The 26,502-nt window shown below is 35.8% G+C and overlaps 6 protein-coding genes across 7 annotated transcripts in view; 2 read left to right on the forward strand and 4 right to left on the reverse strand.

Annotated features, from left to right (window-relative positions):
- Positions 1–3,446: 3,446 nt before the first annotated feature.
- gja12.2 (gap junction protein alpha 12.2) lies at positions 3,447–4,184 on the forward strand. The gene has a single exon (XM_058756002.1). It carries the CDS (start codon positions 3,447–3,449, stop codon positions 4,182–4,184), a length of 738 nt encoding a protein of 245 aa, XP_058611985.1.
- Positions 4,185–4,778: 594 nt separating this feature from the next.
- On the reverse strand, positions 4,779–8,400 carry gja12.1 (gap junction protein, alpha 12.1). The gene is made up of 2 exons (XM_058756001.1): positions 8,280–8,400; positions 4,779–6,828 (listed from the first exon to the last, which is right to left on the reverse strand). The coding sequence occupies exon 2, from the start codon at positions 6,792–6,794 to the stop codon at positions 6,033–6,035; it is 762 nt and encodes a 253-aa protein (XP_058611984.1). The 5' UTR covers positions 6,795–6,828; positions 8,280–8,400; the 3' UTR covers positions 4,779–6,032.
- Positions 8,401–9,217: 817 nt separating this feature from the next.
- gja13.1 (gap junction protein alpha 13.1) lies at positions 9,218–11,447 on the reverse strand. Its single transcript, XM_058756000.1, has 2 exons — positions 11,297–11,447; positions 9,218–10,539 (listed from the first exon to the last, which is right to left on the reverse strand). Exon 2 carries the CDS (start codon positions 10,515–10,517, stop codon positions 9,657–9,659), a length of 861 nt encoding a protein of 286 aa, XP_058611983.1. The 5' UTR covers positions 10,518–10,539; positions 11,297–11,447; the 3' UTR covers positions 9,218–9,656.
- A 185-nt stretch (positions 11,448–11,632) lies between these two features.
- gja11 (gap junction protein, alpha 11) lies at positions 11,633–14,413 on the reverse strand. The gene is made up of 2 exons (XM_058755472.1): positions 14,294–14,413; positions 11,633–13,233 (listed from the first exon to the last, which is right to left on the reverse strand). Exon 2 carries the CDS (start codon positions 13,211–13,213, stop codon positions 12,317–12,319), a length of 897 nt encoding a protein of 298 aa, XP_058611455.1. The 5' UTR covers positions 13,214–13,233; positions 14,294–14,413; the 3' UTR covers positions 11,633–12,316.
- Positions 14,414–15,997: 1,584 nt separating this feature from the next.
- On the reverse strand, positions 15,998–18,541 carry hsdl1 (hydroxysteroid dehydrogenase like 1). Its single transcript, XM_058755473.1, has 4 exons — positions 18,152–18,541; positions 17,576–18,021; positions 16,667–16,885; positions 15,998–16,570 (listed from the first exon to the last, which is right to left on the reverse strand). The coding sequence occupies exons 1-4, from the start codon at positions 18,369–18,371 to the stop codon at positions 16,499–16,501; spliced, it is 957 nt and encodes a 318-aa protein (XP_058611456.1). The 5' UTR covers positions 18,372–18,541; the 3' UTR covers positions 15,998–16,498.
- A 74-nt stretch (positions 18,542–18,615) lies between these two features.
- Positions 18,616–26,502, forward strand: part of tbc1d32 (TBC1 domain family, member 32) — a 43,033-nt gene continuing 35,146 nt past the window's right edge. Inside the window, exons 1-12 of one of the 2 annotated variants that reach the window (XM_058755471.1) lie at positions 18,616–18,939; positions 19,526–19,722; positions 19,813–19,974; positions 22,876–23,053; positions 23,205–23,276; positions 23,383–23,508; positions 24,059–24,137; positions 24,240–24,343; positions 24,467–24,528; positions 24,633–24,783; positions 25,297–25,356; positions 25,667–25,769. In XM_058755471.1, the coding sequence (XP_058611454.1) occupies positions 19,568–19,722; positions 19,813–19,974; positions 22,876–23,053; positions 23,205–23,276; positions 23,383–23,508; positions 24,059–24,137; positions 24,240–24,343; positions 24,467–24,528; positions 24,633–24,783; positions 25,297–25,356; positions 25,667–25,769 (1,252 nt within the window). In that variant the 5' untranslated portion in view covers positions 18,616–18,939; positions 19,526–19,567. The remainder of the gene's footprint in view (positions 18,940–19,525; positions 19,723–19,812; positions 19,975–22,875; positions 23,054–23,204; positions 23,277–23,382; positions 23,509–24,058; positions 24,138–24,239; positions 24,344–24,466; positions 24,529–24,632; positions 24,784–25,296; positions 25,357–25,666; positions 25,770–26,502) is intronic. The other variant, XM_058755470.1, reaches the window with a different exon arrangement.

Genomic DNA, 26,502 nt, shown 5'->3' on the forward strand with positions numbered 1-26,502 from the left:
TTATTTCTCAAGAATTCTTGTTTAATTGTGGGAGAGAAATTTACAGACGGTCATCCTCACAATGAACTTTTAGCCTGTCTTGAGTCTCTGAGTAATCTTATAAAACACTGATGTGAGATCCAGGGGACAACTAAGGGACATAAATAACGAACAAACATAAATTTTACAGTCAGGATCTGAAAAACTGCAACATAGATTTTACCTAAACCTCATGGGGATCAAAAGAAATATTGTCTCAGGCCCTGACAGTAAGATCATCTTGCAGTGACAGATTAAATAAAGCCCAAATGTAGCCCTGGTATTGATGAATGGACCATCATGGACTCACTTATTGCCATTCATGTTGAAAATGAAAACAGAGAGAAGTCAAGAAAGGACAGAAGATCAAGATCAGCAAATTATGCCTAACTCAACATTTTAGGGAACATGCGCTTACCACTTAGCCTACCAGTTTCAATCGCCCCCATATAGTGATGTTTCATCATAATATTAACTGAAAACTAAATAATAAAAATCTAAGAGCTAATCCTTTCAATCAGATAGACTAAAAGTAAATATTAACATTAATTTGGGGGAAATTCTCTGAAACCAGCAGGTCTGATTACTATATGAACTGGCTGTGTCAGAATGTTTTCTTGGACATCTTGGATTGGGAAGAGTTTTACAATAGCTCAAGTGCATTCAAGCAAATTTTTCCAATAATAAGCTACTTTCCCCCACAATTTACCCTTTGCAGGGAACTTGATTGACAGGTGATCTGACCGATCATTACACCGAATCTGCCAATTTTATCCGACAAACAAACCACACCGGAGAGTAGATTAACATCAGTGCACTTGAAAAATGTTGTGTTGACATCTTTTCGCAGTTGAAACAAGATACCTTCTTATGTTCATTCATGTTTATTTCATGCTATATAGAGGAAGAGATGATCACTTCACGTGCCGCTTGAACTGAGGTGCTAAAACGATCTGCCACGACACATTAAAGAGCCACAAAATCGTATTTATTGTTTGAATTTCTTAAAAAAACAATTACAAAATTTGAAAGCTGACACTTTGTTTGATACCATAACTAACCACGGAAAGATGTCAATATGCACCATTTTTCAAGTTCAAGTCCACCTACGGTTATCTACTCTCCTGTCTGGTTTGTTTGTTAGACAGAAATGGAAGATTCGGTGTTATGATTGGTCAGATCGACTGTCAATCAAACTCCTTACGAAGGGTCAATTGAGCAGTGTAGCACAAATGAACGCAACATTGCTGTTGTTAATGTCACACTGCAGTCTGCATCAATGCAGAGCAAGTTGAAGTAATTAAATGCTCTTTGTATACAGTGCTGGAAAGTTCGATTCATTCCAGTGAATCGGTTCGTCCTAGACGGTCCTCTTTCTCTCTCGCTGGAAAGTAGGCCTACAATTGACCCACGCTCTCATACTGTATATGCACTCTGATTCATTCTCTTGAATTGTTTTTGTTTTAACTATTCGAGTCGCATCAGGTCATTTTTTATTAATATTAATCAGATTTATCAATAAATTAAGCATTATTCTAATATTTACATTTAGCCTATTTAATGTAAATGTAGGATATTTATTCAAGTTTGACATTGTCACTAAATCATGGGTAGCTAGACTGACAAGTTACAAGTTCAAAGTAACTTCTCCAACACATGGTTCTTTGACATTTGCAGTCAAAAATGGATGAGGACACCTCTCATTTGACCAATTAAAATCCTCGTAGCCCATTCACAGTGACCATAGAGACACATAGAGACTCCATGGAAAATGATGTGATTATTTTCTTTTAGTTTATTTTTGCATCATAAGACTCCACTTGAGCAGGACAAAGCACTCTTTCAGTTATGATATTAAAGATGATCTGGGTGACCTATAGATGGTGAGGATAAGGAAATTGTTAGCACAAACTTAGTGTATTTTCATGAGGTGTTTGTGTGTTTTTTCACTGAGTGGGAACAACCATATCTGCACTGTACAACACCACTTCATAGAACCTCAAGAAAAATCTCCTGTTTTCCCATTTTCTCCCATAATTATGGTTTTTGTGGAGAATGTAGGAAATAGCTGTGGTGTAACTGTACATGATAACTGGATAAAGTTCAGACGTGCATGCTACTTCTTTACACTTGTAGACAGTTGCTTTTTAATTTATAGTCACATTTATATCACAGTCAGACATTTATATTAAAATTAATACTACAGAAATATCACATCTGCATATTTTTGAAAGAGTACAATTGTATGAACCTATAATTGCATTAAGCAAAACCAGCATAACATATTGTAATGATCATGGGCTTGGACTGCATCTTGAATGCTTTGGATTACATAAGATATTTTTACTAACCGAATTTGCAAAATGCAAACTGTCTTTCCCTTTAACATTGAGTTTATGTGTTTTCGAAAAGCACCGTCTATGAAAAGTGTTTCATCACATATTCTCATGATCAGTGGGAGGTGACTTCTTGGTTTCATGTATTGCAACATTTTGAGTCAAAGCTAGACAATGTAAAGGGTGGTGTGATGTCATTTTTATATTTATTTTTTTTGTGGGTGGACACTAAATGAAAGCATCACTTATAAAAAATGACAAAACTTATTGAAGATCAGATCTCGACAGACTGAAAGCCCTGATATCATCTTTTCACCTGCACATAAATAAAGAGCAAGTTTCACTGGACCTGTCATCATATAAAAGGTAGGTTAACCTTAAATATGGAATTACTTAAACTATTTTGTTTATTGAGTATTGGAATTATTTTTATGACACAACAATTTGCTTTTTGCTGATTTATGTCAAATATTTTAATTATGACATTTTTTTTGTGTCATACTGTATATTACTAGTGAAACCCATACATTTGCTCATTTGCTTTTACTCTTACCTCAATTTTACATTTTAACACATACAGTATGAAATCAACAACAACAACAAAAAAGTATATCTTCGCAGATTAAATTGAGAAACTCTCTCTCTCTATATATATATATCAATGTAACATCCTTGCTGAATTAAAATATAAATTTCTTTCAAAAAAAGAAAGAACATTTTTACTGTCTCAACACTTTTGAATGGAGGTATATATCGTTACAGAAGATTTATATTTTAAATAAAAGCTGTGCTTTTTCATTTTTTATTCATCAAATCCTTAAATAGAGTCGTAAAACAATAATAATAAATACAAATAATAATAATATTGAGCAGGACAATTATAATGATTTCTGAAGAATCATGTAACACTGAAAACTGGAGTAATGACTGATGAAAATTTTATATATAAGTAATTAAAACATTTACATATATAATAAATATTAAGAAAATAAATATTTATACAGCTATATTTATGGGTAAAGTGATTGTTATTTGTTATTTTTTGTTATTTGTTATAGTTTTCTTCAAAAGTCTTCTCATTTCCAGGTCAGCATGGGTGACTGGGGATTCCTCTCCAAGCTTTTAGACAAAGTGCAGTCTCACTCAACCAATATTGGGAAAGTGTGGCTGACGGTTCTTCTGATCTTCAGAATAATGGTTCTTGGAGCTGGACTGGATAAAGTCTGGGGAGATGAACAGTCAAGTATGGTCTGCAACATCAACACACCTGGTTGCTTGAACGCATGCTACGACCACGTCTTCCCAATTTCCCACATGCGGTTCTGGGTGCTCCAAATCATCTTTGTGGCCACGCCAAATCTGGTCTACCTCGGCTACGTTCTGCACATCATCCACAAGGAAAACAAACTGAGGCAGCATTTACAAAACCAGGCAGAGAAACGTGGGGTAAAACTGCCCAAATACACTGATGACAATGGGAAGATTTATTACAAAGGGAGCCTGCTTGGTTGCTATATGTTGAGTCTCATTGTGACCATTTTGTTTGAAGCAGGGTTCATTGTAGCCCAGTACTATTTAATCGGCCTTTGGATGCCCACACAGCTAGAATGTAAGGTAGATCCTTGCCCTGCAATTGGTTTGCATTGTTTTACATCCCGCCCAACTGAAAAGAGCATCTTCATTGTCTTCATGCTCACTGTGGCGTGTGTGTCTCTAGCTTTAAATTTAGGAGAGATATTCTATCTGATGGGTCGTAGAGGCGAACACAAGAGGAGGACACCAGCAGTGGTTGAGATGCAGAAATTAACCCCCACTGAGACATTTTGCTGAATGAAACTGTCTGAAATGACATCATATTTCCCTGTATCTACTAACTTTGTAACGTCAGCACTTTTTACTTGTTTAATAAACCATCATTTTATTGGTTTAAGGAAACAACTGATGCATTTTCTCTAATCCAATTTTAACTAGTGTTTACATCTACGTTAAAAATGATGCATAAGTTTATAACTATAATACCAGGGGTTGTAGTAGTTATTATATAAACCCACACATTTACAAATCTCCACATTCTGGGAGACTTCATTACTTTTCAAAGCCCCCTGGATGTCTTCAGTCCTACTGTAAATGCAGGGTGATACCTTTTCAAAAGGTAGGCTATACTTTTTTACACCATATTATGGTATTAGATTCCATATTCTACCATATTTATCCATAAACAGTGTGTTAAATGTTCACATTAGTACCTAAATGGTACGTTTTAGTACCTAATTGGTGCAAAGTACAAAAGTACAAAATCTGTTCCGCCCTGTGACAGCTTTTGTACTTTTTTTTTCTGACAGTGCAGCAATTCAGCCATTGAATTGTGAACATATTTACTGTGAACATTTCATGTGTGCAAATATAAATATAAATACACATAAAAACATCAACCAAGCGTGTTGTTTATAAGGTTCAATAGAAATGACATTTCCAAATATTAGACATTTCTAAATATTGCAAGTTGGGTAAATTGTCCTATATTAATCAGGAAAAGTCTTGGAGATTTGCATTGCTGGTATATCTTTCCACCACAGGAGGGCGTATGAGGATTACAAATATTTTAAAACCCAGGCAACTCAGACACCAATACATTTTCAATGCATAAAATAACAATTCAGACAGATTAATACAATATTTATAGCCGTGAAAAACTGCTGTGCTTAGAAAACAAAGAAAAAAAAAGACAAAGGTCGTCTCAACATTAATATGGGTTTCTTTCTTCCATCGACCACTAAGGGAAATAAATATTAGTCAAGTAACAAGACTCCTGAGAAACAGCGTTGGCTTTACTAATTTCAAATCTGGTGTGAAACGCCAGACGCCATATTTGAATACTTGTGAGTTAAAACCTTAAAATATGCGCATATTCAATTAGAACAAATTAGATTCCAACAGCTCGAGATGTGTGAAGTACTTCGATGATACCTTATGATCGTAGTTTGGGTAGTTTTGGAACAAAGTGAGGGTGAGTAAATGATGCAATTGATATGTTTGGATGCTCCTTTAATTCTTTGCTGAAATTAATGAAACTAACAATTCCAGGTATAGGCCTACATGTCTACCCCCTTTAATGTACCTTAACAAGAAAAAGCATAGTAACATTATTTACAAAGGTTTTAACACATTAACTAATAAAAACAGTTCATGATTAAAGCACAATGTGTAAGTGCTAAAATTAGCATGAGCTATATGCTTTTATGAAACAAATAATGCCATATACTAACACTGCTCTTATATAGTTACATATGGTTTGCTTTAACCAAACAGAGAGCGAAGAATGTACATGCATTGTTACATTATGAACTATTGTCTAAGTGTTTTATGACAATTCTACTGTAAAACAATTAGAGCATCACAAAGTTTATAAGAATAGATAAATGATAAGTCACATGACACGACATTACCTTAATAAAGGTTAAAAGTTAAATAAAGTCCATATAAAATTACCTGAAATGCCCTGCGGCGCCATGCAGATGTTCATCAACATGGTGCAAACATTGTTCAAAATACATATAATAATTTCACAGCAAAACAAAAACTGTGCAAAACAAAATGATCACAGTGAATTTGAATACCCAGATCCTACATTAATTTAGCTATGGACAAGCTTTCAACATCATCTTGATCTTTTCAGCCTTAAGTTAAGGTAGACTTTGAAGTTCCTTTAATGTACATATTGGATCCGTTTAATCCTTGCGAGAACGTGCTCATCTGTGTGCCACGATGTCTCCTTGACCTGCGGCATATCAGGTAGAACATCTCAATAATGTTCAGAAGCAGAGAGATACACGACACCACCAGCATGAAGATGATAAAGATGGTTTTCTCTGTGGGACGAGACATGTAACACTCAACCGTGTGAGGGCAAGGAGATTGGGAGCATTCTATCTTAGGGATCATTATGAAACCGTAAATATAATACTGGCCTGCGATAAACGCAGCCTCAAGCAAGATCTTAACAAACAGGCTGGCTAGGTAACTACCTAACAATTGACCCTTGATTATAACTTTGCCATGATCGTCGGTGTATTTGGGATGTTTGAGACCTTGCTTTTCCTCATGGCTTTCAATCTGCTTTCTCAGTTTCTTTTCTTTGTGGAGGATATGCAGAACGTGGCCGAAGTATAGAAGCGTTGGCGTGGACACAAAGATGATCTGAAGTACCCAGAAGCGAATGTGGGAGATTGGAAAGGTGTGATCGTAACACACGTTCGTACAACCAGGTTGCTTAGTGTTGCAGATCATTTTTGATTGTTCGTCGCTCCACACCTTTTCAGCCCCGGCTCCGAGAACCATTATCCTGAAGACAAAGAGGACAGTGAGCCACACCTTCCCAATGACCGTGGAGTGAGACTGCACTTTGTCCAGCAGCTTGGAGAGAAAGCCCCACTCTCCCATGCTTGTGCCTTTAGTATCTTCTCTGCCTGGAAAACTAGGGGAGAAAGACAGCATTTTGAGTGGCTGGGCTTTGATCTTTTTAAAAATCAATTTTACCTAAAAATGGATTTATTATTTATTCACCATCAAACCTCATATGCAGTGCAAAAAATGCAAAAAAAAAAAATTCTCATTCAGTATGTTTGTCTTGTTTTCCAGTTGTTTTCTAAACTTTCTAAAATTTAAACAAGAAAACCAAAATTACTTAACATATTAATTCTTATATTCTAGAAAATAAAATTAAGTGAGTTTATGCTTAAAAGAAGAAAAAAAAACGTCAATGGGGTAAGCAAAAATAATGATTTCTTTTCTTGTTTTGAGCATAAACTCATTTTTTGATTTTTGAATTTTGATTCATTTTAAAACAAATAAAGTAAATATATATATTGATTTAAGAATTTTTAGATATTTGTAATGGAAAACAAGACAAAAATACTAAGAAAGAAATACATATTTTGCAGTGTGCTATCATTTTTCAGTGAACTCAAGTAGACATTTTACTCATTACGCAACTCCAAAAAGGAGAAAAAAACCCACCAAAAACTTGTTAAATATATCCCATATATATCATTATTAAATGATAATGTTAAAATAATGCATGAAATAACACTTCAGCTGCGATTAATGTTGTGCTTAGAAACAAGTTTTTTTTTTTTTTTTTAATTTAAATGTTTTCTCAACACTGCTATTTTCCATAGGTGAAATTTTAGTGATTATTCAATGACCAATGCCTGCTGATTGCAGTCAATTATGTCATAAACTCATTAAAGTCATAAATATTTTTTAATCTGCACACGGCTCACAGAGTTTCGGTATAAGGTCAAGATTATCAGAGAACAATTATGTAATTATATATATATATTAAAAAAAAAAAAATTGAAAACTTAACCAGAGTACTTTTGTGGACTGTGACAACAATCTGATGTTCAGAAGATAAGAGCGTTCAATATGTGGTGTTAAAATCTTAAATCACATTAAGCAAACAAAATATGAATTTGAATTAAACATCAAAGCATTTACTTGGAAAGAAATTATGAGTTGCACTTCAGTTGACAAAACCAAAACACAGCATTGATTGCTGTCCATATTAATCCTCAAGGGATCTTTGACGATAAACAATTCTAGGCATCAAAGTAATTACATTTGTGTTTTAATGACTAAAAAAAGAATATGCAACTAATTAGCAAGTAGATGTTTCAACATCAGCCCTCAAAATACACAATGTTTTAACAATGAGAATGACTGACTTTTTCAATCTAGCATTCAGTTTGAAAGAGTGAATGGTTAACATAAAGCAATCACCGAAATCCGTTTTGTATATCAGTGCAATTTAACATTATTAGATTATAATCAGTTTTGGTACCTGTTTAAAAACCTTAAGTAAACTTAACAATACACAATATCACATAGAAACTATGTAAAACTATGTAAAACGTATATTTTTACCTGTGACAACTTGCGTCTCAGTGTGGGGCTGATTGACTGTGTTGCTCAATGATTAAATGGCATGTGTCAGGTGTAAAGATTGAACTTCAGTGCACTGGATTTCACAATGTTTTTGGCTGCCACCTTCCTCTTGACGTTGGATTAAAGTTCCATGGCCATATTTGGGATAACAGGATAAAATTGAGCCCAAAGTTAATTATTAATCATGTTAGAGAATCTAAGAGAGATACATACGTGTGAGACAAGATCCCTGTACCTTTGTATTCTCACGTACTCGTGCGTATAAATAGATAAATATACAAGTGCAGTTCATTCATAAGAGCTTGATTTGTCCTCATTGTGATTCATAACATTGCTGAAATTTCTGAACACAATGAAAACTGTGAAGTAAAACCACTCTGTTTTTAATGTTTCATCATGACAGAAAAGAACAGAATAAATATTCCCTTGGCATTCACAAGAGAAGGAGCTTTTATAACATAATTAATCCTTGAGTTTTAGTGCTTTAGGGTATTAATCTTCTGAGCTGTAGTTATTCTATGCTGGAGAACAGTGATAAAAATCAGCAGTATGGACTTATTTGAGATATGCGAGAACAGCATATATCAACATAAAGATAATGCAACTTGCAGTGCAATACAAAGAGAAGAACTCAAATAATGCCTTTTATGTGCATTTATATATGATTTTATACATGATTCTTATATTAAAGCACCAGGACTGCATTCAGTGTTTGAATTTGTAGAAATGTTAAAACAGACTATGTCTTTAAGGTAAAGAGCAATTACGAAGAAAGTTATTAGATTGTCTAATAACAATCTTTAATTATTCTAATTATATAATTATGAAATTATTAATTAATTCATAAATATTGTTATTTTCCACCACAAGGTTTTTAAAGAGGAGAAGATATTTAGCAAAAAAGAAAGAAAAGTCTGTTGATTTTAAAAGTTTTATTCCAAAGAAGGATAATTATGCTCATCTAAACATCACTGACACCAGTTTACATTCAGAATACACATTACTATAAATTTATTTCTTTGTAACGGAAAATATGGCCAAATAAAATGACAACATCACACAAACAAGACATGCAGACAGTGCATCTTAATACATATATTTACACACAATATATACAATCATATAACAGTAAGTATATCAAAACTATCCAGTTAAAAGCCAAACATGCATTGTGCACAAAATGATCATAAAATAATTAAATAACGCACTCCGTTTGAGGAGTATCATACTAATACTTTCTTTTAATACAAGTGTGTAAATACTGGACCATAAGCTAAAGGCTACGGAAATTAAATCGTAGATATGTTTCTCTAAAAACTTGGCAGATTGAGGAAATTTCTGAGATAAAGTCTAAATCTAATGGTCTTCCATCAATTGTTTTTCTTCTTTCGCCCCATCCAGGCTTCCTCCAAGACTCTGCCCGCTCTCATACTGCTTGTTCATTTTGTTTTGTTTCAGCGCGTCCTCAGAGGTCATCCAGGATGCTGGCAAAGTTGCGGGGTTTTTAGCTGAAGTGATATTATGTGTCTGTCTCTTTCTGTTCCGGCATCCGACCCTGGTGCACAGCAGGTAAAACACCTCTATGACATTCAGTACCAGAGACACACAGGCTACCACTAGCATAAAGATGATGAAGATGGTCTTCTCTGTTGGTCGGGACATGAAACATTCTACAGTGTAAGGGCAAGGGGATTGGGAACATGAAAACTTGGCGATCATTATAAAGCCGTATAAATAATACTGTCCAACAATGAACGCAATCTCCAAGATGATTTTAAAAAACAGCTGGGTTAGATAGCTGCCAAGCAGGTTTCCTTTAATTTTGATGTGACCACTTTCATCTGTGTATTTGGGGGCCTTCAACTTGTGGCCCTCGCCATGACTTTGTATCTTCTCCCTGAGTTTGTTCTCTTGGTGAATCACCTGCACCGCATGGCCCAGGTACACCAAAGTTGGAGTGGATACAAATATGATCTGCAAGACCCAGAAGCGGATATGAGAGATGGGGAACTGCCAGTCGTAGCACACATTCTCGCAACCGGGCTGCATCGTGTTGCAAACCAAATTAGACTGTTCATCACCCCAAACGCTCTCCGCCGCTGCTCCCAGCACCAGGATCCTGAAGATGAAAAGAACGCTCATCCATATCTTGCCGATGACGGTGGAGTGAGACTGTACTTTATCTAATAACGCAGAGAGAAATCCCCAGTCTCCCATGTTTGCTGATGCTCAGACTTTCCTATAAAAAAAAGATGTAAGAAAGAAAAGGAAGATGAAACACAAAGTCCACTTTAGGTGCAACTTAATCAATAAGCCTTTAAATGATGGTCTTCATTAATGGTATACTCTTAATAGATTAATATACTTAATAATTAATAACTCCTTCAAACAAGTTCAGTTACTGTGTCCATAAAGAAAAGCTAAACATGAAAAAAATGTTATACAGGTAAAAGAGGTTTTATTAATAAATTTAATGAATACATTAAAAAAACTTAAAGTGGTGTTATTAATAAATTGATAAAGTATATATTTTATGAAACTATATAAAATGCGTTAATGATTGTAATACATTAACATATGGTGCAGGAAAAAATAAAACTAAATGTATAACAAATTGAATTTACGGAGGTTTTTACTGGATCACAGGGCAATAACAACTATTTCAGAATCTTATTCATTGACAAAACATCAGTGGCTACTGGTAAATCTAAAATACTTAAAAATTGATTTACAGTAAATGCATGTTAAAATCATCCTCTAAAACTTTACTCTGTCTTTAAAACATTTACTGCAATGTTTTTAAGGTAAAGAGCAATTACTTCATTAGATATTAGTAATTAAGCGCTTAGCCTGATTAGTCGGATTCTTTTTATTTAATTCATTCTTAAATTATGTCTTTTTACACCACAAGGCAAACAGCTTTTGTATATGCTACCTAAAACAATGTATACTTGAACAAAAATATACAAACAATGTAATATTGATTTCACACGTACCTTTAGTAAGTTATACCTCTTCCTATTAGAATCTAAGCCACATACCAAGTGATAGCTGAGAATAGTTGAACCTTGATTTTTGGGCTTTGCTAAGATTGCGTAAAAGCTGAAAGTGGCCTACTGTCACGTTGTCCAACGGTAAAAGAACAAGATCTTGAATGCAAGTACGCAGGAGTGCCACATTAATGATTGAAAGGCTTGAACAATAATATGTAATACTTAAGTCTCTTAACCCACACAACTAATATTATACTGTATTCTAATTAAAACAGTATCTATTCGTTATGTATTTATTTAAGTACTTTAATACTTTTATTCAGCAAGGATGCATTGAATTGATCAAAAGTTACACTTAAGACATTATATAATGTTACAAAAGAGTAATATTTCAAATAAATGCTGTTCTTTTGAACTTTCTATTTATCAAAGAATCCTCATGATCAAAAAAATCATGATTTCCACAAAAATGTTAAGCAGCACGACTGTTTTCAACATTGATAGTAATCAGAAAAGTTTTTTGAGAACCAAAGCAGCATATTAGAATGATTTCTGAAGGATCATGTGACTCTGAAGACTGGAGTAATGGCTACTAAATATTCAGGAATAAATTGCATTTTAAAATATGTCAAAATAGAAAACTGACTTATTTTATTGATCAAACTGTTGTTGATCAAAACATTTTTTGCCTTAAAATATAATTGTTTCCCTAAATACAGAAACTGAGCAGAAATAAATGAAAAAAACAAAACAAACAATGCCAAAAACACAGTTTACATGACACAGTTTGAAGCTTTACTTTTATTGAACCTTTCTACAGAGTACAATTTCAGACTTAAATGAGAAAAAAACCAAACAAAAACAGATAAGAATTTTCAGCAATACATTATTGATTTGTTAAACAGAGAGAGAGTCATAGTGTGCTTGAAGTTGGGGGGTCTTGACCATGCACGAGTCACTTGGATCAGTGGCTGTTTGCTCAAGCTGACCATGTGAAAGCCTTTGTGTACAGAGACCTGCTGATCAGATATGGACCTCTTGTATGTCAACACTGTGGTTCTCTGAAGCCACGCTCTTGGTTGCCTCATTGCCAAGTTCCCTCCTCTGAAGCTCCACCTCACGATTCATCCAGTTCTGAATCACCTGATCTGTAGTTTTGAAGTCCTTCCTTGTCACAAGGGGGGTCACGGGAGTGATGGTGTAGTCCTTTTTGCGACTGAGACACTCGTTGATCTTCTTGACGTAAAGGTATAAGATCTCAATCACATTTAGGAGTAGAGAGACGCAGGCCACCACCAGCATGAACCAAATGAAGATGGTTTTCTCAGTAGGCCTTGACAAAAAACAGTCCACCTTGTGAGGACACGGAAAACGGACACAGACATATTGGGCCTGAAGAGTGAAGCCATAAAGGTAGTACTGGCCTATAATGAAACCCACCTCTAAAAGTATCTTGCAATGCAAACTCAGAATGTAGCTTCTCAAGAGACGCCCCCGAAGATTGACCTTCCCATTGTCCCTGCTGTACTTGGGAAATTTGTAGCCTTTCTTGAGGAACAGATTGATTTGCTCATTCTGAAACTCTTTCTTCATCATCTCTCTCACTTTCTTTTCGACATGGGTGACGTGGACAACGTGGCCCAGGTAGGCCAGAGTAGGTGTGGACACCGAGATGATCTGCAGTACCCAGAAGCGGATGTGTGAGATGGGGAACGCCTGGTCGTAGCAGACGTTCTCACACCCCGGCTGCTCTGAGTTGCAGATGAAGTCCGACTGCTCGTCGCCCCACACTCTTTCGGCACCGGCGCCGAGGACTAGAATCCTAAACACAAACAGGACGGTGAGCCAGATTTTTCCCACCACCGTTGAGTGTGCTTGGACTCTATCCAGCAGTCTTCCGAGAAAGTCCCAATCACCCATCTTAAAAGTTAATTGAATTCCTGAAAGAAAAGACATTATCGTTAATTGGACCGAGCAGTTCGGCTGCAATTTATATGCAGTGATGCTCATAATTTGTTTTCACATATTTTATGCAAGCACTTTTATGGATTCAGAAAATACTGTGTTTGTCGTCAAGTCAGGAGACAAACCAGGTTCTTTTCCATGACGTACATGGGAACCAAGGTTTTTGTGCTGAAAACCCAAAACATTGATAGTGATAGTAGCAATACTCTATTCGGTCTTCAACTCAGCTTGGTGCTTTTTTGTATTATGCATAAGAGTGTATTTTTAAATACTTTGGGACATACATTTCAGACCATAATACATATACATTTTTTTGTTTTGTTTTTGGAGGTGAAACGTTTTATTTATTTATTTATTTTCCACTAAAATGGTGTTGTTGATTATACAATTTGTAAAGGAAAACTGTATTAAATTAGACAAATGCAAAACAGAAGCATTCACACAAGTGGGTACATAATATCAGTACGGGGGTTTAAGATTAGTTATTTGGGTTAAAGAATTAAGGTAATAGGTCTGGAGGTTAAATTGAACATGTGCATTTTCTTTTTTCATATGCAATTTTTTTCTTTCTTCTTTTTTTAACCATTTTTGCCATTCAGAAATTAATAAGTTAATAAGACTCTTTCATGTTAGTGAAATAAGTCTTATAGTAACCAAGGCTGAATTTATTTGGTCAAATATGCATTAAAACAGTAATACTGTGAAATATTGTAAGAATTTGAATTGACTTTAATAGAATTTATATATTTTATCATTTATTTTATTCCTGTGATGGCAAAGATGAATATTCAGCATCATTAATTCTAACGATCCTTCAGAAATCATTATAATATGCTGATTTGCTGCTCAAGAAACATTATTATCCATATTGAAAACAGTTGTGCTGCTTAATTTTTTCAGGATTCAGAAATATAAATTTATTTGTAACATTATAAATGACTTTTCATTCAAAAATCTTGACCCAAACTTCTGAACAATAGTGGAAATAAATAAAGAGAGAATATCATAAATAGGCATCAGTGATAAATAACTTACCAAGTTTAAGACCGAGATGAAGTTTCACCCGCTCAGTGAGGGCTCCAGGGAGATGTGTATAACAGGTTTTCCCTAACCTTCCTCTTCATATTGAAGAGGCAGCTTCTGAAACAAAACAAAGATTATGACATTGCCAGTGTGTATACTCCTATCAGTTTTCAGCCTTGACATCTGGAATCAGAAGATTTAGTCAGAATATGTTCAAATGGGTTTCGTATGCAAGTTTATATGACATGCATTATATAATAGCTCGTTTTATACGTATGTTGTACTTTACATCTTTACATCTCTGCAAATATTGAAAATATTTGTTTTCAAAAAGGTTTCCTAAACGTACTCCATTGCTCACCAGTCTGTCCTGCCCCAAAATAATTTTATTCTCCATACTGTACTTCAGTTTTGACTATTGGAAGAATCCATGCTGAAAACCATCCTATTCATGGTAAAGGTAATGGTAGTTGTTACTTATGACTTTTTTTTTTTATGACCATTGAGAGTGTGCTGACCAGCTGCATCACTGTCTAGTATGGGAACTGCCGTGCTGCTGACCGCAAGACCCTACAGCGGACAGTGAACACAGCTGCAAAGATCATCGGTGCCCCTCTCCCCTCCATCCTGGACATTTTCCTTGCACGATGCTCCAGTAAAACTACCAGTATCGTGAAGGACCCCATCCATTGCTCCCAACAGTCTCTTCCAGCTCTGACATCAGGAAGATGGTACCGGAGCATCAGAGCCCGCTCTGCAAGACTGCTAAACAGCTTTTTCCCCCAGGATGTGAGATCTCCCTCAACTCCAATCACCCCACCCCTCTCTGAAACCTCATCCACAAACCTACCTCCAGGAACATCTCACCCACCACCCCCAAACTCACCACATCACATGCACCACATAAAAACTGTAAAAAAAAATAAATTAAATTAAATTCCTTACATTGTGCAGTTCTGAGTGTGCTACACACAGGTGAGTGGGCTGGATAAACCACCTGTAGTATCACACTCTTCTCTCTATATGCACCAGACACTTTTATAAACACTCCCTGCTACAAAGACTCAATAAGATAATGCAAATGTTTACTTGCGCATGCACCACAAATCATATCGCACTATACGCTATTTACCCTGAAATACCTCTTTTGCACAATATCGTGTATAGTATTTATGTAAAGTACTTGTAAAGTGTCTTAGATTATGTGTATGTATATTAAACTATTATAGTATATGTATAGTTAATTACAGTTTTCGGTTAGCTATGTACTGTATAGGTTCAAAAAAGTTTTTTACTTCTATTGTTGTATTTTTAAATTTATGTTTAATAATGTAGCACCGTGGTGTTACGAGACATGGCATTTCATTCCACTGTATGTGCAAGCGTAGCAGAACGACAATAAAGCTTTACTTGACTTAGCTTATGTTAATATGAGTGAGATTACTTGAGTAAAGTGCATTATGTGTTCTTGGCAGCAGAGACACAACATTTGACTTTATCTACACTTTCAAAGATAATACTGGCTGTCAGCATGACTGGAGTTTATACAATGGATTGTATAAACTCTAATCATGCTGACAGCATATATAAATCTTGGACCTTTTACCTATTACAAAATAATTTAGCAACATTGAAAATCAAACTTTCATGCAGTATTAAAATACATTTCAGTGAATGAAGACTGTATATCAGAATCTTTAAATTAAAAAAAAAGTATTTTTATAAACATTGGAGCTTTTTATTGATAATTTCATAGCTGCAACAACTAAATGAGATACACTGCAGTAACCAAACACTGGCTATACAATGATGCAATGAAGATCTACTGTATTACTGCTGAGTATAGCCAGTATACTCAAAAACACTTGGAAAAAAAAGAATTTACAAAACCCTTTTTTCTAAATATACTGAAAAATGCATAAAGAATGGATTAAAGAAAAAAGTAGTATTAAATAAACATTACAGATTTGTCACCATATTCAAACCACTTGTATAATTGTGCAAACAAATATACTGAAAAACTGAGGCATTTCACTCAGAACTCAGTATTAGGGCTAAAGGGACAAGGTGAGTAGTTGGTTTTCAGTTTAAACACTTTCATCACTGTAAATTTGGTCAAATATATTATTATTCTAATTATTCTAAGTTTGGTCAAAATAAACTCTGCAACATCAATTTCAAAAACTAGGTCTTTCACATGGAGGGGAAACATCCCTGTCAGGTGGCCCTTGTGAATACGCGTGATCCCAGCATCCATAGCCACTCTGGCATGCACTGCACCATTCGAAACTACAAAAAGAAAAGCATAGCAATACTAAATAAACACATACCTTGTTTTATTTATTAAAAAAAAAAACGTCTACAAAGATTGATTTGAAGAAAGACCTGTATGGTGTGAGGCCAGTATCCCGTGGTTCGGTGAGAGATGCCCAGAGTTGAAAGAGCATGGCTGGCATACACTTGTGGGCTTGGCACCAGCCAGCCAGCAGGACTGTAACCCTCAGATTCTTGAGATGAGACTCTAAAAGGGAGCAAACTCTGCACAAAGACTCCTCGATGACCATATTCATAGTGCAGAGAGCGACTGAAGTTATCAAGAAAAGCCTGTGGGGAATTTAAAATGCGAGAGAATCAGAAGACAAATTAAAACACTATACAGTATATACAGTAGAGTACTACAGGGATGACATTTTTGCAGGCCAAAACCCAAAAACAGTTTAAATTTTGCAATATATATATATATATTGTGTATATTGAGTAAATGTTTAAATGGTTAAGTGATTGATGATTTAAATGGTGAGGTCTGTGTTTAATCTAAATAAATTTAGCTCGAGGCATTTTATTGGCTAAATGGGCTCCACAGGATGTCAGACATTAAACTCATCTACTCATTAGTCCACCTTTACAGTCTCACTGTGTTTATAGTCCCACTCCTTCAAACTCTTCTAACTCAAACTTTCAGAGAAAAGAGTTGTTGGATACTTAAAGGGGGTGATGTTTAAGTCATGTGACTGTGGTGAAGTTCTGTAGTTTAACTTCTGTCGACTGTATTTGTGGGCTTCATAATTCATAAAATTCATAAAAGTGTTCATTTGTGAAGATTATCAAGATTAACCAAACGTGAACAATCATAAACTTTTTTGGTCACAGAGCTTATTTTCTGCAATAATCCAAAATCCAACCCTGTTGGGTTGTTGTCGAGAGAACTATGGTTATGCTCATTTCCCGATTGGTCTACAAAAATACATCATCACGGCAGCACTCTAATGGATGGGAAAGGAGTAGAGATCTGACCGTAGATGCAGAAAGAGCAGCCTTTCTGGAAGTCGGACACAAGCAGCGCCCAGCAGAAATGTTGACCACTGCTCCTTTTCCCCTGTCCACCATATTGGGCAGTGCCAGACGGGTGACAAGAGTGGCAGCTACTATATTTCTATTGATAGAATCCCACACTACAGATTCAGAGAGGTCCGTAAAGCCTTGAGAAGTGTCCAGAGACCCATCCAGACCGTTAACAATGAATCCAATATCTTTACCGCTGATGGCATCTTTAATAGGTTTGCAGGCTGAGGGGCCCTGACTGAAATCAGCTTCAATTAAAATGGTCTCTACCCCACAAGTGTCTGAAATGGCTTTGGCAGTGTCAGCTAAGTTACTGATGTTACTGCTGATCAGAATCACACAGATGCCATGTTTGGCCAGTTCCTCTGCATATGCTTTTGCTATTGCCTCAGAAGCACCTATTGGAAAAAAGGAAAAAGGGACATTTTTTTGTCTGGCAAATATCAGTTTGCAGTATTATAACATATATTAAGGTTCAATGCATGAATTAGATAATCAAACATGATGATTATTCACTTTTACACCTACCACATACAAGAGCCCATTGTCCATACTGCTGACTAAGATCTCTATGGGACACAAGCCGAGGAATAAAATGAAGCCTTATCAGGCTATAGCAGTCCCTCATAAATATCACAGCCTTGCTGGCTGTGTAACACGCACCCACGAGCGCCAGCGTTTCCACATAACAACTGCACGATCTAGCAATTTCTCTATACAAAAGCTGGAAGCTGTCAACTGCGGCCATTATAAGCTGAAATCCGTAAAATTATTTACTCTAAATGAGCTGCCAATGAAAAAATAATAATCTTTTATATTCAACGAGTTAGTTTGCACTCAGCTAGCTTGACTACGTTTGTTAATACGAATACTATTTCACCAGATTCTCCTCTTCGGTTTTGTCACAACATGCGAATCAGGAAACCCGGAACATTTAAAAGTCACGTGATACGCTCGCGTCACGTGATCAACACTGGCGTCTTCAGTCAGCGTCAAACACATGCAAACATCACGTTTATTCTTATTTCTGCGGTTTTATCGTATTTATTTTTGCAGTATTCGCTAACGTAAACGTTTAGACACCGTATATATTCCTACGGTTGTGTCATGAAGGTTATTTATGGAAATAACGGGTGTTTTATTGCGGATGATTCAGCGCATCTGGGCTTGTTTCCATAGAAACGGGTAGTGCTAACGGATGCTAAGCTGCTTTATACACAGCTCTGTGCTTTATGAAACGACTGATTATGAAAGATTTCTAATGTTATTGAAGCGACGTAGCTCATCTGTTTGGACATGATGTGAAATTGTTGCAGGTAATGTTTAAAACTGAGCTGTGTGTGTAATGAGAAAATGTAAGCTTAATATCAACACTTGAATTCTGAACATTTCAAATTTAAGTACTTGCATAATAATTAATTACGTTACATAGCTAGCGTGTGATGCATTACTACGATGTAGGGATGGGATGTGATGTAGCCTAAATGTTATTATTAGTGTATCTATATTTAATATTTTTAGAGATATTAATTAGCCTTGTGTATAGCGTAGATGAACCAATCATATTTGAGCACACTTGGCATGATTCTATGTTTCTTATGATTTGGAAATGGCTCTAATGTTTGAAATTTAGTTTTATAGACAAATACAATTTGTGGCTACATATTAATTAAAATTGTTTGGTTTTTTTCTTTAAATTTATTGTTTGTTTTCCTGTGTAATGGATTGGGTCGGATACAGGAAAAGCAGCAAACAAGTGTCCAACATACATGAAAACTCCTTCAAAATCATTCCGGGAATCTAATTAAACTTTGTGGGAATATATACCGCATAGACAGTCAATACTTCCCACCACTGTTACTACAGGTCAAACACTCCTTACTTAGCACCTTGTTTCTCTAGCAGGAGACTGTAGAGAAGAGCTGATCACACCCCTGAGAAGCGATGTCTCAGTTCTCCAGCGAGGATGAGGCAGAGCTCCAGAGCCTGCTGCGAGAGCTCCTGAAAAGTGTAAAAGACAGAATCTCAGGAGCACCATCGGTAGAATGTGCTGAGGAGATTTTGCTTCATTTGGAGGAAACTGACAAGAACTTTCACAAGTGAGAGACATGTCTCTTCCAGTACATGTTAAGCGTGACTGTGATTATTGTTTGTTTGGTCTATTCTCATGCCCTCCCTCTGTTTTTCAGCTATGAGTTTGTGAAGTATCTGCGGGCGTATGTAGAGAAAAGTTTGGGAACTGTTATTGAAGAAGAGACTGAGAATTTCACCAGGGGGGACGGTCATGCTATTGGGACGGGGCAGGACACCCTGGGCCACACTGTTACGAAGAGGACTAGGGAGTCCGCACAGTATGTGTTTTTATGATTCGTGTTACCAAGTGTTTCTATTTATGATAAGTTGCTTCTGTGGATGTTTGCTCACTGCATGATGCAAACATATCTGAATCAATGCAATGGAGAAAGTAAATATTGTCAGGAATCTTTTGAAAATTAAATTAATGATGTAATGCGATGATTAAAGTGAGAGTACCATGTGCTTTCCAATGTAACTAATAAGTTGTTTTATTAGATGCTTCGCTTTCTCATTGCATGACGCAAAAATATCAGCACAAATGTAATTTTGAAAGTAGTTTGGGAATATTTTCAGAGAAATTCAATTGCAGCAGCTGTTTTCACATTAATTTTCTCCATAAAAATTTCCAAATTCTTTCAATAAAAAGCTCTAAGCCATGAAACAATCCAGCCATCTTCAAAATAAATAACAACATGACAGTCACTGATTTTAAGCAAAAAAACAAAGGCTCAAGGCTCTGTGTAAGTAATGTCTTTTAGGATAAAATGAACTACATAGCCCATAAAGCATTGCATATTGCATAAATGAAACGGAGCCAACAAGAGGATATTAAATTATGTATTTCAAAATGTTATATACACAAAAAAAAAAAAAAAAAAATATATATATATATATATATATATGTGTATGTATATAGAAAAGTTCATTTATTTCAGTAATTCAACTCAAATTAAATAAACTCGTTAATACAACTCGTGTATTAAATAAATTCAGTGCACACAGACTGAAGTAGTTTAAGTCTTTGGTTCTTTTAATTGTGATGATTTTGGCTTACAATTAACAAAAACCCACCAATTCACTATCTCAACAAATTAGAATACTTCATAAGACCAATAAAAAAAATTTTTTTTAGTGAATTGTTGGCCTTCTGGAAAGTATGTTCATTTACTGTATATGTACTCAATACTTGGTAGGGGCTCCTTTTGCTTTAATTACTGCCTCAATTCGGCGTGGCATGGAGGTGATCAGTTTGTGGCACTGCTGAGGTGGTATGGAAGCCCAGGTTTCTTTGACAGTGGCCTTCAGCTCATCTGCATGTTTTGGGCTCTTGTTTCTCATTTTCCTCTTGACAGAGAATCTATGGGGTTCAGGTCTGGTGAGTTTGCTGGCCAGTCAAGCACACCAACACCATGGTCATTTAACCAACTTTTGATGCTTTTGACAGTGTGGGCAGGTGCCAAATCCTGCTGGAAAATGAAATCAGCATCTTTAAAAAGCTGGTCAGCAGAAGGAAGCATGAAGTGCTCCAAAATTTCTTGGTAAACGGGTGCAGTCAAAGACTATAGAATACCCAAGACATGTCACTCATATAGTTTTGAATGTGGAAAAATGCAACGCTCAATATGGCCGCTCAATCGCAGGAAGCCCTGCCTTCTGAATGAAAGAGCCAATCACTAATCGGTAAAGTCAGCGTCACTGCAGCTGCCGTTAGAAGTCCCGGTTGCTATAGAAACAGTCAGCGTTCTGAGACGTGCGTTTAGGACTGCACATGCGCAATGGCTGATCAAGCCTGAAAAATAAGCTTTGTATAATGCTATTTGAGCAAAAGAAACAACATTTATGATACAGTTGTTGTCAGATTTCTTTGGTGATTTCAAATATGAAATTTAATCGTAAGCTTAGTGAATAGTTTGAGAATTTGATGTTTCCCCATTCAAAGAGATAGGAGCTGCACTTGGATGCCCGAGAGGCGTTTCAAAGATGGCTGCCGAGTGACATGACTTGTCTTAAAGAGACTTTGGTGCAGTGACTTTGGTTTTCAAAAAACACAATGGACCAACACCAGCAGATGACATTGCACCCCAAATCATCACAGACTGTGGAAACTTAACACTGGACTTCAAGCAACTTGGGCTATGAGCTTCTCCACCTTCCTCCAGACTCTAGGACCTTGGTTTCCAAATGAAATACAAAACTTGCTCTCATCTGAAAAGAGGACTTTGGACCACTGGGCAACAGTCCAGTTCTTCTCCTTAGCCCAGGTAAGACGCCTCTGACGTTGTCTGTGGTTCAGGAGAGGACAACTGTAGCCAAATTCCTTGACACGTCTGTGTGTGGTGGCTCTTAATGCCTTGACCCCAGCCTCAGTCCATTCCTTCAAGTTCACCCAAATTCTTGAATCGATTTTGCTTTACAATCCTCATAAGGCTGCGGTTCTCTCGGTTGGTTGTGCATCTTTTTCTTCCACACTTTTTCCTTTCCACTCAACTTTCTGTTAACATGCTTGGATACAGCACTCTGTGAACAGCCAGCTTCTTTGGCAATGAATGTTTGTGGCTCACCCTCCTTGTGAAGGGTGTCAATGATTGTCTTCTGGACAACTGTCAGATCAGCAGTCTTCCCCATGATTGTGTAGCCTAGTGAACCAAACTGAGAGACCATTTTGAAGGCTCAGGAAACCTTTGCAGGTGTTTTGAGTTGATTAGCTGATTGGCATGTCACCATATTCTAATTTGTTGAGATAGTGAATTGGTGGGTTTTTGTTAAATGTGAGCCAAAATCATCACAATTAAAAGAACCAAAGACTTAAACTACTTCAGTCTGTGTGCACTGAATTTATTTTTCACAATTTGAGTTGAACTACTGAAATAAATGAACTTTTCCACGACATTCTAATTTACTGAGATGCACCTATATATGTATGTATGTATGTATGCATGTATATTGCAAAATGCAATACAGTTTAAAAGCTTAGGGGTCGGTAAGACTTGAATGTTTTTGAGGTTTCTTATGTTCACCAATCATTTATTTAATAATAAAGAAAAAAAGTACTTAAAAAGTGTACTTAAGTACAATAAAAGTACTTCGTTCCTGTTCACATCTGGAGTAATTTGATTATGGTGTTATCGGTGATTCATATGTGCTTTGCTTTTTTTTTTTTTTTTTTAAATCTGTAGGTATAAACAGATGATGCAGACTCTGAAACAGACCATGATGGTGGTTGTAGAATCACTGATCAATAAATTTGAGGAAGATCAGCTGAAGAAAGAGGAAATGGACAGGAAGAGCCAGCATGAGCAGTCAAGCAGCCATTATACTGACAACTGCTCTGACAGTGACTCTTCATTCAATCAGGTTGTTGTTGTATAAGTTCAGATAAGTTATAGAGGCTCCAATTGTTTCTTGGACAGGCATATCATTGTGGTTATCTCAGCCTTTCTCATACTATGACTGATTCATACCATAGACTGAATCACTGACTGATTTCTTTGATTTCAACACGTAGAGCTATGCATTTATCAAGCATGAACAACTGCAAGTCATCGCTGAGAAGCTTGACCCCGGTAGACCACGAGAGGTGAAAACTCCTGATACACCCACTTCCCATAGTTTCATTTGTAGAAAGAGAGAACTGTCTTTCTGATTCACAGATGAAGCAGTCATCCTGATCTGTTTAATTGCAGGTTCGCTTGGAAGCTTTGCAGTCTTTGTGCTATGCCCCTCCCTCTGATGTTCTGAGCTGTGAAAGCTGGACTGGCCTGCGCCGAAACCTCTCTGCTGCGCTCACTGACCCTGACCCTGAGCTCAGTGTAAGAGATAAGTGCTAAATAAGCACTGACCTTAGCCATGGCCTCAACAGCAAAATAGTTTCCTTAGCTGCTTAATGTGGAAATACAAGGGCCAACATTTTCAAGCAGTTTACAGAGAAGAGGTGTCATGTGAAATGGGAGGCCATGACCTGTTTCACTAACAGTATTGAATCACACAGTATGTGGGAATTTTTTATATGTATTGTGAACCAGGGTTATTAACTAAAACTAAAAACAAAACAAAAAAACCATTACTTAAAATCAAATAATTAACTGAAGTAAAATAAAATATAAAAACTTATTAAAAAGTTTAACATTTTATTTTAGTTTAACTTGCTGTACTCCAGTAACTAAAACTAAAAGTGAAATATAAACTATATAAATTGTATTAATAATATAAAAAAATTTGAAAAATACACAAAAGAATTACTAAAACGTAATAGAATGTAATAAAAAAAATTAAAAATAAAAACGAATTTAGAATATTAATAAAAACAGTATCACAATGATGCTAAAATAACACTGTTGTTAACATGTTTTGCTTTCACAGGATAAAGTCCTTCAATTTTTTGCAAAAACATTTTCATCTTCTCCATTAAATGTGACTAAGGATATCTACAGTACCATAGGTAATAGCTTAAGCTTATTTTAGCAGTATGAAGTATCTTTTAATAATCAGTATATACGTGAATGTCAGTTCATTTTCATGAAGTGTCAACATCTCTTTTCAGCGAAAAGCTTGGAGGCTCATTTCCTCTACCATAAGTTGAGTTTTCCCAGTGGCTCTACAAGTATTGATGCGAACAGACCAGATATGGCCCGTCTTCTCAAACAAGTATGTGACATTTCCTTCCTCCTATCAATAAAGATAAATAAAGTTTAGCTGGCTTGGATAAAAATATGAATAAAGTTTCGCTGGTTGTATAAAGATGAGTTTCTTTTTTTCTGGTCATTCTAGATGCGATTAATGAATGACTTTCAGAAGGAAGTGACAACATTTTGGATACGACATCCTGAGAAGTGAGCTTTCACATTTCAAACACATTTCCCAAATATTGTATGCTATGTCTTGATTGTGTCAGATTGGCTTGAATATAAATTGAGTTTTTTTTCCTGTGCTCAAGGTACATGGAGGAAATCATTGAGAACACCCTCTCTCTTCTCGCTCTGCATTCTGAACAGGGCATGAGCAGTCCTGGCTCAGAAAAATCCCTAGAGCCTATACACTTAATCTCTCTGCTAGATATCAAAGCCACCTGGTTTAAGAAATGGATGGTGAGCCAAGTTTTTATCAAAGAATAAACAAAACCAAAAGAAAAACACACATACACACACACACACACACCATTTTCTAAATTAGTATTTTTGAATTTTAACTTTACTTTCCAGTAAAAAAAGAACATGTCTTGAATATATCTTGAGTTGATTTTTCTTAGCATCTACACCAGTGGATGATAATGTTTTGTTCATTGTAAGCACACACTTAATTTATGTTCTGTGAATATAAATGCTGCACGTTTTAAATTAGTAAGGATTTTTATAAGGATTATATAGTTTGGATTTTTAAAACTTTGAGTATAGTCATTGTTCTTGGTATGAACAGATCTTTTACACCTTAAAACAGGAAAACTCTGAAATTCAGTTTTGCTTCTCAAGTCAATTTATCTTCTTTTCAGGATGTTTAGGTATGTTTCCTGGAAAATGACAAATACTGATCAAGAAAATGTGTTTTTAAATGTATTCAGTATGTAATACTGTTAAAAGTAATGTCATAATATTGTCTTCTAGCATGGCTACTACAGCAGAACTGTTGTCTTAAGACTTCTTGAGAGGAAATACAAGTCTTTGGTGAGTTAAACCATGCAGTTTTAGTATGTAATAGACATTTCAAACAATATTATGCTACATTGTTGTCACATGATTTTATGAGCATGTTTTTAATGGTGTACATCTAAAATATGCATACTGAGCACAGTATTCATGCTGTACATTGTAGAAATTGTATGATAGTTTGTAGTATGATAATATTCTATTCCAAACATAATCAACATTCACTGGCTGGTTTAAATGAAATGGGTAAAATGAACAGTTTTTTCAATGCTAATAATAGAATGTATTCAAGTAATTAATTATGTATTTTATTGATCCTTTTCCCCAGATTGTTAATGCTCTGCAGCAGTGCATTTATTACTTCGATTCCTGTGATTCAGTTAGAGAAGAAACTTTGGAAATTATCCACAGCCATGAACATCAGCAGATTGGTACGGCTGACCTTTTGCCCACAACCTGCACATGTAGTATCGTACTTTATCTGTCAGCTGGCTTATGTTTTCCCCTGTGTGCTGTAGGGGTGTCCCCGAATAGTCGACGATTCGATGCTTCGATTCGAGGAGCCTGATTCGACTCCCAATCTCACAGTCGAATATTCGCGGGGTATTATGATAATACCATTTTGGCTACATGGGGGTGCTCAGTGTCTGATTTCACATCGAACTACCGGTTTTCTCCCAATAAGTTAATATACAGCCTATTATGATAATGCTGTAAATAAGAATCTTAAAAGAAAAAAGCTTTAAATAAATATGTTAACCTGCCTGAATAAATCCAACTTCCCCTATAGATTAAAGTTTAACTTTCTAATCCGTGACGGACAGAGGAGCATTCTTTGCGACAGCAATTTAAATCTTTAACAAGACTCAAATTGACACAGGCAGAGTGGAAGACTACTTCTTCTTCTTCTTCTTTTTTTTTTTTTCTCGATCAGGTAGGGTACAACAAGTGATTTCAAAACGTTTCAGTCGGTTTATTTATATCGTGTATATATTATTGATCTCGTATAAGATGCATTTGGTTGAGTTACGCTGTGGTAAAGCGCTTCATAATTGTAGTAGGCTACTATACATACGGTGATTTTCTCTTCAGCGCGCGGTGCGAGCAGAACAACAATGCAGAATAATTAATAAATATGACTGGCACTGTCATATACATAGAATC

This window comes from Onychostoma macrolepis, chromosome 20 (genome assembly GCF_012432095.1).
Source record: "Onychostoma macrolepis isolate SWU-2019 chromosome 20, ASM1243209v1, whole genome shotgun sequence".
NCBI lineage: Eukaryota > Metazoa > Chordata > Actinopteri > Cypriniformes > Cyprinidae > Onychostoma > Onychostoma macrolepis.

Coding starts and splice junctions, on each gene's coding strand:
- gja12.2 (XM_058756002.1), top strand. CDS start 3,447: ATGGGTGACTGGGGATTCCTCTCCAAGCTTTTAGACAAAGTGCAGTCT.
- gja12.1 (XM_058756001.1), bottom strand. CDS start 6,794: ATGGGAGAGTGGGGCTTTCTCTCCAAGCTGCTGGACAAAGTGCAGTCT.
- gja13.1 (XM_058756000.1), bottom strand. CDS start 10,517: ATGGGAGACTGGGGATTTCTCTCTGCGTTATTAGATAAAGTACAGTCT.
- gja11 (XM_058755472.1), bottom strand. CDS start 13,213: ATGGGTGATTGGGACTTTCTCGGAAGACTGCTGGATAGAGTCCAAGCA.
- hsdl1 (XM_058755473.1), bottom strand. CDS start 18,371: ATGGCCGCAGTTGACAGCTTCCAGCTTTTGTATAGAGAAATTGCTAGA. Junction 16,886..17,575: donor CTGCTCTTTCTGCATCTACG/GTCAGATCTCTA, acceptor AATTCCCCACAG/GCTTTTCTTGATAACTTCAG. Junction 16,571..16,666: donor ACTGGCCTCACACCATACAG/GTCTTTCTTCAA, acceptor TTCTTTTTGTAG/TTTCGAATGGTGCAGTGCAT.